Source organism: Salvelinus fontinalis, chromosome 8 (genome assembly GCF_029448725.1).
Source record: "Salvelinus fontinalis isolate EN_2023a chromosome 8, ASM2944872v1, whole genome shotgun sequence".
In the NCBI taxonomy this organism is placed as follows: domain Eukaryota; kingdom Metazoa; phylum Chordata; class Actinopteri; order Salmoniformes; family Salmonidae; genus Salvelinus; species Salvelinus fontinalis.
Window position 1 is genome coordinate 5,071,424 of NC_074672.1, and position 12,841 is coordinate 5,084,264.

General features: G+C 42.8%; 1 protein-coding gene across 2 annotated transcripts in view; it reads left to right on the top strand.

Annotated features, from left to right (window-relative positions):
* ccdc186 (coiled-coil domain-containing protein 186) overlaps positions 1-12,841 on the top strand; it is a 99,169-nt gene that overhangs the window by 54,571 nt on the left and 31,757 nt on the right. For both annotated transcript variants that reach the window (XM_055930800.1, XM_055930798.1), the window contains exons 8-12: positions 286-384; positions 1,187-1,273; positions 2,359-2,501; positions 3,175-3,430; positions 8,788-8,977. In XM_055930800.1, coding sequence (XP_055786775.1) covers positions 286-384; positions 1,187-1,273; positions 2,359-2,501; positions 3,175-3,430; positions 8,788-8,977 — 775 coding nt within the window. The remainder of the gene's footprint in view (positions 1-285; positions 385-1,186; positions 1,274-2,358; positions 2,502-3,174; positions 3,431-8,787; positions 8,978-12,841) is intronic.

The window sequence follows — 12,841 nt, forward strand, 5'->3', positions numbered from 1 at the left end:
CTGGCTATTTTTTTCTATTTGGCTGGCTACTCTATGTTCTTGTGGAAATCACTGGTTATTCTGAAACGATCTTTCCATTAATTCGATCTCTTTTCTCTTTACTCCTTGTTTCTTTCCTTCCTCTCTTATGATGTCTCTCCATCCTTCTTTTCTCCTCTTTCTCTTACCACATCCTTATTTATTTTTCAATTCTCTCTCTCTATCCTCTCTCACTCCTTCCTCCATCTGTTGCTCCTTCTCCCTGTTCCTCTGTGCTTTCTCTCTTTAACCCCCCTGCTTTCTCAGGAGTCAGAGGAGATCAAGTCGAACGAATTGGACGCCAAGCTGCGCGAGACCAAAGGCGAACTGGAGAAACACAAACAGGAACAGACAGACCAGCTGGAGGTCCAACACACACACACAACACACACACCGACATACACTTACACACTGCCCCGTTTCCACTGCCCTCGTTTAAGATTAACACTTAAGAGATATCGCAGTGAAATTGTCAATATTTAAGCAATCAGTCAAAACAACTCAAAACACTTCATAACTGCTCTTTCTCATTTATGCAATGCCCCGTTGCCATGGAAATCAACTTAATTCAAGGGCTCATTTGTAGTATTTTGGGAAGTTTGTTTTTATGAAGTTTTAGCTTCGATCTGATTAATGTTGCTTTACTGGAATTGTTGTTGCTGGTTCACCTCACCTATGCTCTCCAGATTCAAACCGTTCACGTATTGCTTGAGTAATATCCCAAAGTCACGTCAGGCTACTGAGAAATAGGAAAGCTTTAACATGAACACGCTTTGACAGTGTCCAAAACAAAAGCAGATATTCTGAAATGGAAGCAAAACCATATCTCATTGGCTAAATAATTTTGAACAGTTAACGGTGGACAATCTGAATGAACATTCCAAAATGTTGTAGGAAAGCATCAGTAGTTTCAAGTTTGATTAGTCACATGGTATACACCGTCCAATGAAATGCTTACTTGCAGGTTCCTTCTCGACAATGCAATAACAATAAGTAATAATACAATATAAAAATGTTCTTAAAATGATGCTAAATGAGCTATTCTTATGACTGTACATATTCTAGAAAGAATTTCGTAACATCATCGCGTATCGGTTGCAATTGGATCTGAAACACTAGCTTTTCAGACTGTTAGCTAACCTAACGAATGCTCTGCTTTGATTGACAGATGCACCGTTCCAAGGCCAAGGAGCTAGAAGACCTAAAGAGGACATTCAATGAGGGGATGGATGAACTGACCACTCTGCGCGCAAAGGTGTGTGTTTGTATGTGTCTTGGTCTCTCTGCGTGTGTGTGTGTCTGTTTCTCTATCCTCATTTACACCTTGCAATAACGTGGCTTTCATTATCCGATCAAGATGATCCAATCACTATCTAATCAAGTTCTGTCACGTTTACAGATGGTATTGACATGTGTCTGTTTTTCGTCCACTCTGTCAGCAGTGTGACCACATTTCCTGGCCCCATTTATTTGATATTGTTTCAAAGTAATGATTTTCTATTTGATGAGTAAATGTAATGATGATTAAAATGGTTTCCAGATCTGTGTACACCTATAAGATATCTAGATACGTGCCTTACTACGTCCAGAGACAAAACATTTTGCTGACAAAATGTTGCTATTTTAAATATAATTTCCTACAATTCTACACATTTTGCCTTTGGGCAGACAGAACATTTTACAGTTTTAAAGCTATTTTCCTGTAATTCTACACATTTAGTCATGGGTATTAGAGAAAATTGCAGTTTTAAAGCAAATTTCCTGCAATTATACACATTTTGCCATGGTTTATGCCTTGTTCTTATGCTATCTGAGTGACTCAAACATTATAACAAAATCAATGGGGGCCATCATGACATGTCTGGAATTTTTGATTCTCTCTGACATTCTATTTTTTGGGGGGGATGATTTGTTTGTTCTCAAAGATGATCTCATTACAAAATATATAGCTCCATTATATTTTCTACATGCTTTATATCTGGTTTTAGCTGTTTAAGTTTACACTGAAAACATTTTACGACCTGAAAATTATTGAAATTAAATCATTTGTATTATTATTTTTTAAAATTGCAGTGGCGGCTGCGAGTTAGCAGTGGTGCTGCTAAATGCATATAGGGAAAACACTGACACCTGTCAAAAAATGTGTGGACAAGATCAGAACAAAGGACACGTTAGCACCAGGTATAAATGGGTATTCTCTCGTGTGTGTGTGTGTGTGTGTGTGTGTGTGTGTGTGTGTGTGTGTGTGTGTGTGTGTGTGTGTGTGTGTGTGTGTGTGTGTGTGTGTGTGTGCTCGCTCGCTCGCTCGCTCGCTTGTGCATGTGCGGTGCTGGGTCCCAGGTGAAGTGTCTGGAGGATGAGAGGCCTCGCTGGGAGGATGAGCTCTCCAAGTACAGAGAGATCATCAACAGGCAGAAGGCCGAGATCGCGAGGCAGAGAGACAAGCTGGGAGAGATACACGCACTGGAGGAACAGCACCAACGGTGAGCCAACACTTGTGCACACACACAGAGACAGTCACACTCGTTTTCCCTCTCACACACTATCACATTCCCTCCACACACACACACACACACACACACACACACACACACACACACACACACACACACACACACACACACACACACACACACACACACACACGGTTGATCTTGTATTGCTTGCCTCTGCACCGTTTGGCTGATTCTAGTGTGTGACCTTGTGAATGAATGCCAATTCTTCGAAGTGGCATCCTGTCCTATCTCTCCCAATCCTCATTGATTCGACAGCACTTTAAAGGGAAACGCAACACAGTAGAGGTTGACTTTCCATCCCATTTTTTTCACCTGTCAAAGCATTCTTTGGACAAATACATTTGCCATAGGAAAGGGAGCAACTTGGCTGTCACTGTCCGTATTGACATCCCTGCGCACTAGTCCACACGTACACTTCTGAGGGCACACTGACTTATGGTGTGTGTGTGTGTGTGTGTGTCTTACTAGCACTGATTTTGCTGATAGCTCCTTTGAGGAATTGCAATGACTGTGAGTTTGTTTGAAATGTGGTTTTCTCACCTACCTTAGTTGAATGCACTGTGACTGTAAATCGCTACAAATCTGTCTGCGAGATAAAAAAAAGTTTAAATGTGCTGTGCGTGCAATGTGTCTTCCTCAGGGACGAGCATGAGATGGTCAGTCTACGCGAGGAGGTGGAGAGTGTGAACGTCCAGAACGGCGACCTCCAGCTGGATGTGCAAGGCAGCCGGGAGCGGGAGGCTGAGCTCTTGGGCTTCACGGAGAAGCTAAGCAGCAAGAACGCCCAGCTGCAGTCGGAGAGCAATGGCCTACAGGCCCAGTTGGACCGACTGGGCACCAACTCCATGGAGCTGCAGGGCCGCTTGGACGAGACGCAGACAGCACTGGCCGACCAGGTGAGTCGACACAACACAGACTGTTGTTTTCAATGTTTTTGTAATTTTTGATTATGAGGTTTTCAAGGTTATTTCAGGTAGTACTTTTTTCCCAGGGGAAAGGAAACAATGATCAAACTGACTATAATAGAACAGCAGAAAGCAGAATAGAAAGAGAAAATACATAGTACAACACACGCACAGTACTAAAAGGGCAACAATATTCAATTACCTACAGAGAAAGAGCCCAAAAAGTACTGGCTCCCATTCTTTCCTTTTTTTTGTGTTAAGGCCCAGTGCATTCAAAAACGTGATTTGCTTGTGTTTTATATACAGTACCAGTCAAAAGTTTGGACACACCTACTCATTCAAGTTTAAAAAAAAAAAGTTTACTATTTTATACATTGTAGAATAATAGTGAAGACATCAACACTATGGAATAACACATATGGACTCATGTAGTAACCAAAAATCAAACTATATTTTAGATTTGAGATTGTTCAAAGTAGCCACCCTTTGCCTTGATGACAGATTTGCACACTCTTGGCATTCTCTCAACCAGCTTCATGAGGTAGTCACCTGGAATGTATTTCAATTAACAGGTGTGTCTTGTTAATTTGTGGAATTTCAACCAGCTTCAACCAGCTTCACCTGGAATGCATTTCCAACAGTCTTGAAGGAGTTCCCACACATGCTGAGCACTTGTTGGCTGCTTTTCCTTCATTCTGCGGTCCAACTCGTCCCAAACCATCGAAATTAAGTTGAGGTCGGGTGATTGTGGAAGCCAGGCCATCTGATGCAGCAGTCCATCACTCTCCTTCTTGGTCATATAGCTCTTACACAGCCTGGAGGTGTGTTGGGTAATTGTCCTGTTGAAAAACAAATGATAGTCCCACTAAGCGCAAACCAGATGGGATGACGTATCACTGCAGAATGCTGTGGTAGCCATGATGGTTAAGTGTGCCTTGAATTCTAAATAAATCACAGACAGTGTCACCAGCAAAGCACCATCACACCTCCTCCTCCATGCTTCACGGTGAGAACCACACATGCGGAGGTCATCTGTTCCCCTATTCTGTATCTCACGAAGACACTGCGTTTGGATCCAAAAATCTCAAATTTGGACTCATCAGACCAAAGGACAGATTTCCACCAGTCTAATGTCCATTGCTTGTGTTTCTTGGCCCAAGCAAGTCTCTTCTTCTTCTTATTGGTGTTCTTTAGTAGTGGTTTCTTTTCAGTAATTCGACCATGAATGCCTGCTCACGCAGTCTCCTCTGAACAGTTGATGTTGATGTGTCTGTTACTTGAACTCTGTGAAGTATTTATTTGGGCTGCAATCTGAGGTGCAGTTAACTCTAATTAACTTATCCTCTGCTGCAGAGGTAACTCTGGGTCTTCCTTTCCTGTGGCGGCCCTCATGAGAGCCAGTTTCATCATAGTGCCTGATTGTTTTTGCGACAGCACTTGAAGAAAATGTGAAGTTCTTAAAATTTTCCGGATCGACTGACCTTCATGTCTTAAAGTAATGATGGCCTGCCGTTTCTCTTTGCTTCAGAGCGCGACGTGTGTTGTTGTTGAACGCCGAAACCTGAACTAGAGACCTCGAGTTTTTATATACTTTTATTTATTTTGGATCCTGTGGCTCTGTTGGGGTTAGTTGCTGTGAGCGCTGCAGTCTGTCCCGGGATCCTGCCAGATTCGGCATAGGGGGAGAGACCCGAAAGCCCAGCTGGCTCGGCGGTCTCAAATGGAGGTCGCTATTGAACATTTCCAGCGCTGTGGGAGCATTGTTTACTTTGCTTTTTTTTCGGGACATTGTGGACCGCTCTGACTTTCAATGTACCAACTGCTGCTTGCGGAGGACTACAGGTGCGAAGTGGCACCTCTTACCAAGCAAGTAGCAAGCCTACACAAGGGTGGGGAATCCACTGGGGAACTGGGGAATCCACGCCTGCCTACTTTTTATTTTTCTTCCACCCCAGTAGCCGGATGCCGCTCTGGTCTGGTGGAAGTTTCGCCGCCGTGTTGGCTCTCCACAACCGACTGGACGGTGCTCAGCAGGCTTCCAATCCGAAGGGGTCTCCCCTTCCCTGGAAAACGGAGCTGTTCTCGACCCAACCAACCAGCCGTGGAGGTCCATCACTCGCCGTGGAAGTCGAAGAAAACATGCTCTGGCAACGGGCGATGTTGAGCCCATATCTGACACATATCAGAAACAGCTTTGCCGCCTTGGATCCAGAGGTAATGGCGCCTTCTTCCCTGGGGGCTTCCCATTCCAGATCAGATCTGGAGGTACCTGCATTTTTGTCCTCGGTTTTGTCTCCCTCACTGGTGGCTTCTACCTCAGGTTCAGATCTTCGGAGCTCCCACCCTCATCAGACCGTGAGGCTGCCTTAGAGACCGGCTCATTCAACATCACCAGCTGTCATCATAGGCAGCTCTATGGTGATAAACATCTTGCTTCCCAAGGCAAAATCCCTGTGCTACCCAGGATAACGAGTACAGGACCTCGCAAGGCTTCTTCCGATTGTTCTACGACAGATGCCGGGAGCTGACACTGTTGTAGTCCATGTGGGGTCAAACGACGTAAGGAGGGCTAGCTCGGAAGTTTGGAAAATTGATTTTAAGGAACTGATTTTAGCATTAAAACACTCCAAAAAACGGCCAATCATTTCAGGTCCAGTGCCATCGTTGGGCCACGGGTGTGAAAGATTCAGCAGACTGCTGTCATTACATATCTGGCTTAAAGACTACTGTGGCGCTGTTGGTGTCACTTTTATAGATAACTTTGACACCTTCTGGAAACAGAAGATACTCTACAGGAATGACGGAGTCCATCCAAATCATCTTGGCTCCTGGATTCTGTCCACACAGTTCAAGGCTGTGTTGAAACAATGACTTTTCAATAATTTATTAAGAAGCCATTTTTGTTTCATTTTTACTATTTTAATTGAAAACAGTCAAAGTAAGGTACTTAATTGTTTCCCAAAAATGATTTGATATTGAGATAAAAACGGCTGCAGTGAATCTTCAAAGGAAAGATTCACCGATTTTTATTTTTATGTTATATAGTTTTTGTGCGTCTCTGAATGATGATCTATCGATTCCCGGGGTCATTTCATGTGTATCTGAGCAATTGGCCATTAAAGGAATTTCAAGCAGGCAGATATACAGCCGGTATGACGAGTTTTGTTTATATGATAAGGCAATAGCTCAGATACACATGAAAACATGAAATTACCCTTGGAATCGATAGAACATCATTCAGAGATGCACAAAAACAATTGCACATTCAAAATGGGTGAATTATTCTTTAAAGTAATTTATTTTGAGAGCATGGAAATGAGAGTAGGGGAATAGGTGGAAGTACACTACAGAAACTGGCACTACTAGGATTCAAACCCCCTGTTACGAGCCTGCGTCGTCCAGAGGTGAAGACCACTACCTCCAGCACCTCATTCTTTCATGCATAACGGGGACATAATCTATTTGTCGTGCATGATCGAAGTCGGTCACTTTAGTGAAAAAACTAAATGAGCACGACCAGGTTTCCCGATAGGGATGGTACTTATGCTTACGAGTGTTTTAATGATGCATCGTTTCTATAACAGCCAAAGATGTAACATTCATTTCCCAAACCACCACATAGAGAGAACATTCACTAAGTGTCTTTGGAACATGTGTCCATAGTGATAGGATCGAAAGGAAGGCAGCGATGCTCCCGGATCAGCTTTCTTCGTTTAATTCTAACCTTAACATTAGAATGAATACACAATACTGATAACGGATCAGCTCCTGGATAGACTATCATCTAGGGCTGCACATTTTGAGGCTGTTATTTCTAATGGCTTAGCCTATAATGATGTAGTAAATCACATATTTGGCACATCATTGCACATGTTGTTACTCTTCATGAAATCCACTTATTAGGTGCACCCATCTAGTACCGGGTTGGAGCCCCCCTTTGGCTCCAGCCTGAATTCTTCAGGGCTTGGAAACGTTGCTTAATTGGTATCAAGGGACCTAACGTGTGTCAGGAAAACGTTCCCCACACCACCGCTACCAGCCTGAACCATTGACACCAGACAGTAGGGCTGGGCGATATGACGATATATGTTGTGTGGCGAAAGACGTTTTTCTATCGTTTCATATTATGCAAATTCCACTCTTTACGGCAATATTTTTTGTCAATTGGACGACGCTTGCGCGTTCTTCCACACCTCCCGTGTAGAAGGAAATTTGCAACACAAACAAACATTGACGAGAGTGAATGTGACACAGAGCATGGAGACACGGAAACACGGAGCTCGTACCTTAAAGAGGGGCTATTTCGGTCGCATGGATGTGGTATGGCTATGAAAAGTCATGGACCAGAAAACCGTCCTCTGCAAAAATATGCCGCAGGCCGGTCCCGACAACAGGCTCAAACACCACTAACCTCTTACCCACCTACGCAAGTATCATGTGAAACAGTACAGTCGAGTGCTCAAAACAACCCCCAACTCAGATGTTGCAAGAGTCTTTTGCCCGCGGCACACCATATGGCAAAGAATCACGAAGATGGAAGGAGATAACAGCTGCCGTTACAACTTACATCTGCAGAGACAAGGCCCCAATTTACACTGTCGAGAAACAAGGGTTTCGTGAGTTGGTGCGAACACTCGACCCAAGGTACCAAATGCAAAATGATATGTAACACGTATTAATGCCAAAATAACATGCAAAACAGGCAGCTGGAGCTGCTTGTTCTTGTTTTTAGCTGGTAGGGGTGGAACCTTGTGAGATTTGTTTATCACTTTTTTGGTTACTACATGATTCCATGAGTTATTTCATAGGTTTTTTGTCTTCACTATTATTCTACAATGTACAAAATTGAAAAAATAAAGAAAAAACCTTGAATGAGTAGGTGTCCAATCTTTTGACTGATATATATATATTTTTTTAAAGTTGAAAATGATTCCAGTACTGCCCTTTACTGTGGATTGTCATTCCTTTCCCATCCTGTCCCGAAATTGACTTTAGAATTTCACTCCCATTGCTGCAGGAGTCTTAAGGGTCCCGCGGGACTCCCAAGGTAATATCAACCTTTAGCGGGAGGGAAAAGCATAATATAACAATGCACTTATCTGTTCTACGTGTAGCCCAAGTCTTTAATTACAAGCGTTTGGGTTAGGTGCAACTTTAGTAACAATGGTTTTGAGAAACAGCTCAGATATAACCATGCTCCTATGAAGGTTTTAAAGATTTAGGAAACCGGGCCCAAGGACTGCAGACCTTCAGAATTGGAGCTGAGCACCCCTGCCCTTAAACACACAAACATAATCAAATTTTTTATCTTTTAATATCTGACTTGTATCTGACAATGTATTTTGCAGACTCAGCGTCTCCGGAAGGAGGAGGCCCTGCGGCAGGATGAGGTCCAGGCTCTGCAGGCGGAAAGGGCCACACTGCAGATGGAGATGGCCCAGCTGAAGACCCGTGTGGAGGAGCAGAGGGACGAGTTGCATACCCAGAAGAGGAAACAGGCGGCCAACATCAAGGACCTGACCAAGCAGCTAACTCTAGGTCAGAAACCGTCCACAGTCTAACTACATAGTTGATGGTGCGTCAGATATCAACCACACTCAAATCAAGATGTTACCACAAGGTTAGAAACCTTCCATGTTTCAGACCTGGGTTCAATTACATGTGTAGTGAAATATTTATTATTTAAACACTTATTTTCTAATATTGTTGCCAAGTTAGCTATTCCTATTTGAAAATATTTAAAAATAAAAATAAAATGCTATTGCCAATTACTGTCATCCAAAATTCCATGACCATCACAGCCCTAGTTATGGTTTGCAACCCCGGTTCTCTGAATTAGTTGAGGGAGACATCACACTATGGGAAATGGCCTTGTGCGGGTCATTCGCTGAAGACATATTCAATCTCGCCTAACAGGCAAATAAGAGATTTGCGGGTGTAAGCCTTGCCTGCCTATACTGTATAACACTTCCCAAGCCATGGTTTCCTCATGCAAGTCGTGCATCTCTTTCGGGGGAACCGGCAGGTAGCTTAACTTAGTGGTTAAGAGCGTTGGGCCGGTAACCAAAAGGTTGTTCGCTGGTTCAAATCCCCAAGGCGGCAAGGTGGAACACTCTGCCCTTGAGCAGTTAACAGTTCACCTCCAACAGTAACTGGTCCTTGTGCGCTGACTACTGAACACTTGCAAAACGCCCTGATTGCCAATAGCCTGTTTCCTGTGAAGCTTGTGTTGTTACATGGTAATGTACCTGATCCATCCTACTCAGCTCCAGCGCCAAAGACTGTGTGCGCTAGGGAGGGCACAGTGACGCCCAGACGATAGAACCTCACAAAGGTGTGAGGGGAAGCCCAACTAGCCGCCGCACAAATCTCAGAGGAGGAGATGCCCCTGAACAGTGTCCATGAAGTAGCAATTCCAGTGGAATGCTCCCTGACGCCCAGGGAGACTGCAGTCCCCAACAACTGTACACCTTGGCGATAGCCTCCACTAACCAATTGGAAAGGCGTTGTTTGGATGAAGCCCTACCCTGGGCAGGGTTGGCAAGCAATCAAACAATTGGTCAAACAATATCCCAAGTATAAATACAGTAATGTACACACACTTAAGGGTAAAAACATTTTTTTCTGCAAAATAGTGTTTTTTAGACAACTTGGTGTTTTTTTTCTGCCAAGAAAAGTATTGGGCGGACCATCTAGGTGTCATTTTTTTATATTAAAAATGACAAAAAATAAACAAGGTTTCCATATAAACAGCAAAACCAGATAGAAAGTGCTAAAACTGCAATATGTAACTTTTTTGGGCGACCTGACCAAATTCACATAGAAATGTGAGTTTTAGATCTGATCTGTTGGATGTACCGCCAATTTCTCGTTGGTTATGGTAGAGAAATGAACGTTCAATTCTCTGGCAACAGCTCTGGTGGTGTAACGGGTGACGCTCTCCTCATCCTCGGATGAGGTGAGGAGAGAAGGATCCTCAGACCAAAACGCAGGCTTTGGGAAATAAGCCATCTTTATTAAACAACGATGATGGCAAACACGAAACGAAACAAAACACTTTCAAACTACAAAATAACAAAACGACGTTGACGAAACCTGAACATAAACTTACATAACTAAACATAAACTTACGTACAGGAAACAGACGACATCGAAACGAAAACGAAACAAACAAACGCTACAGTCCAGTGTGGTACGAACAAACATACTGACACAGGAGACAATCACCCACAAACAAACAGTGAGAATGCCCTACCTAAATATGACTCTTAATTAGAGGCAAACGCAAACCACCTGCCTCTAATCAAGAGCCATACCAGGCAAACCGAAACCAACATAGAAACAGATAACATAGAATGCCCACCCAACCTCACGTCCTGACCAACTAACACACAAAAACAGGTCAGGAACGTGACAGGTGGACATTCCTGCAGTCAGCATGCCAATTGCACTCTTCCTCAACTTTGGCATTGTGTTGTGACATAACTACACATTTTAATCGGCTTCATGATATGCCACACCTGTCAGGTGGATGGATTATCTTGGCAAAGGAGAAATGCTCACTAACAGGGATGTAAACACATTTTTGCACAAAATTTGATTAGAAATAAGCGTATGGACATTTTCTTGGATCTTTTATTTCAGCTCATGAGACATGTCAACACTTTACTTGTTGCATTTATATTTTTGTTCAGTGTAGCTTTTAAAACCACAATTCTCTCAGCTCCATGACAAAATGTGTAGAATTGGAGGAAATTAGGTTTAAAACAGCAAAATGTGTTCTTCCCTGCCAAAATGGGGGTGGGGGGCTCTAAAATGTTATTTCCCAGGTCCCGGACTGAATTTGCAGCCCACCTCCCCACTTGAGCCTTGTCATGACATACCTGAACCACCTATTGAGATATATATTTTGTTAAGTAAAACGGTTGATAAATTAGGTAAAAAGGAGACTGGAGTACGTCTTTAAAATCCACTGTTTCTGGGGGTTCAAAGTGATGGGGGGGGGGGGGGGGGGGGGGTCTACTAGTCTAACATATGGAATAGTGAGTGTTGCACAGTATACCGAAACATGAAATAGAATTTCAAAAACGGCTCGGTACTAGAATTGCTGTAACTTTCGGTACTGCTGTCACGTCATGTACGAATTGAGTACATCGAGTCTGTCTAGTAATTTGTCTGAATGTTCTCATGGGAGCAGTAGCTAGCCAGGCTACTTGCACATGCAGATGATAGCGTGAGACACTTTTGAGTAGCAAGGAGAGAGGAGAGAGAAATTGCGAACAGCATGGCTTCTTCTAATGAAAACATCATGCCTTCATGTCTGTAGTTTGACAAAACTGGCTGCAGAAGCGAACTATGGGATGACATTGATTACAGAGCTGATGAGAGCCAGCCCACAGAAACAACACAGTAAACGGTGAACAACGCAGTGCGGTGCACGGACGGTTTAGTTCCAAAACGACATAGAAATCAATTTTACACATATGCATTGTAACATGTTATTCTACTAAATTATAATCCTTTTTGAGTGACAATAGCTAGGTTTCCGTCCAATTGGCGACAGATTTTTATGTAAATATTCTAAAATCTGCATTAAAAAAACAGTGCGTGATGATGTAGTGCATACAAATAACTTTTGCGGTTAAATTCCCATGTACCAAATAAAAAATATACGTTAAATGGGTTTCCATCGCATTTTCAACTCTACTGATGATTTTCCTCACAAAACTGTTGTGTTATGTAGTGAGTGCGCGCGCTGTTGGCTAGAGCGCACGTGTAGCCTACATGATGAGATTATTATGGACAAAAGAGCAAGATTATTTTTATTTGTCGAACGGCAGCCAGGCGTCAATGATCATGTCACCAGAATAAGACCCTCAATATTGATTGGAAATCAGCATTAAGCTTTCACCACCCTGTGAAGTTCATCATAACTTACATGCTTTCCTGACAAGTCATAGTGGGAGGATCCCACATGTCATCGCGTGATTGTAAGTTTACTTCGATATGATGGTCATTATATCAATATTTGTACATAAAAGTGTTTCCACCTATATTTCTCGCATAATTAATTTTAATGACACAAAAGATCCCATCTTGTCTAGCGTATTTTGTTTTGTCGACTTTTGGAAAGTTTACAGAATAATGTTCTGTTTCCATCAGGCCTGTCATAAAATGTTTTATCTGATATGTAGTTTACTCGCATAAAAAGTTTGGATGGAAAGCTGGTTATAGTCATGAACGTACATTCAGCATCACATTCATCTGAGAATTATAATGTGATTACACAACCCAAAGTAATGGGAAATGCACTCATAACTTGACAGCAATATATTTAGACTACTTTGCATTTGTCTGGACTTGCTAGCAGTAGCCACTAGCCAGCCAGCAGCCCTGGGAGGA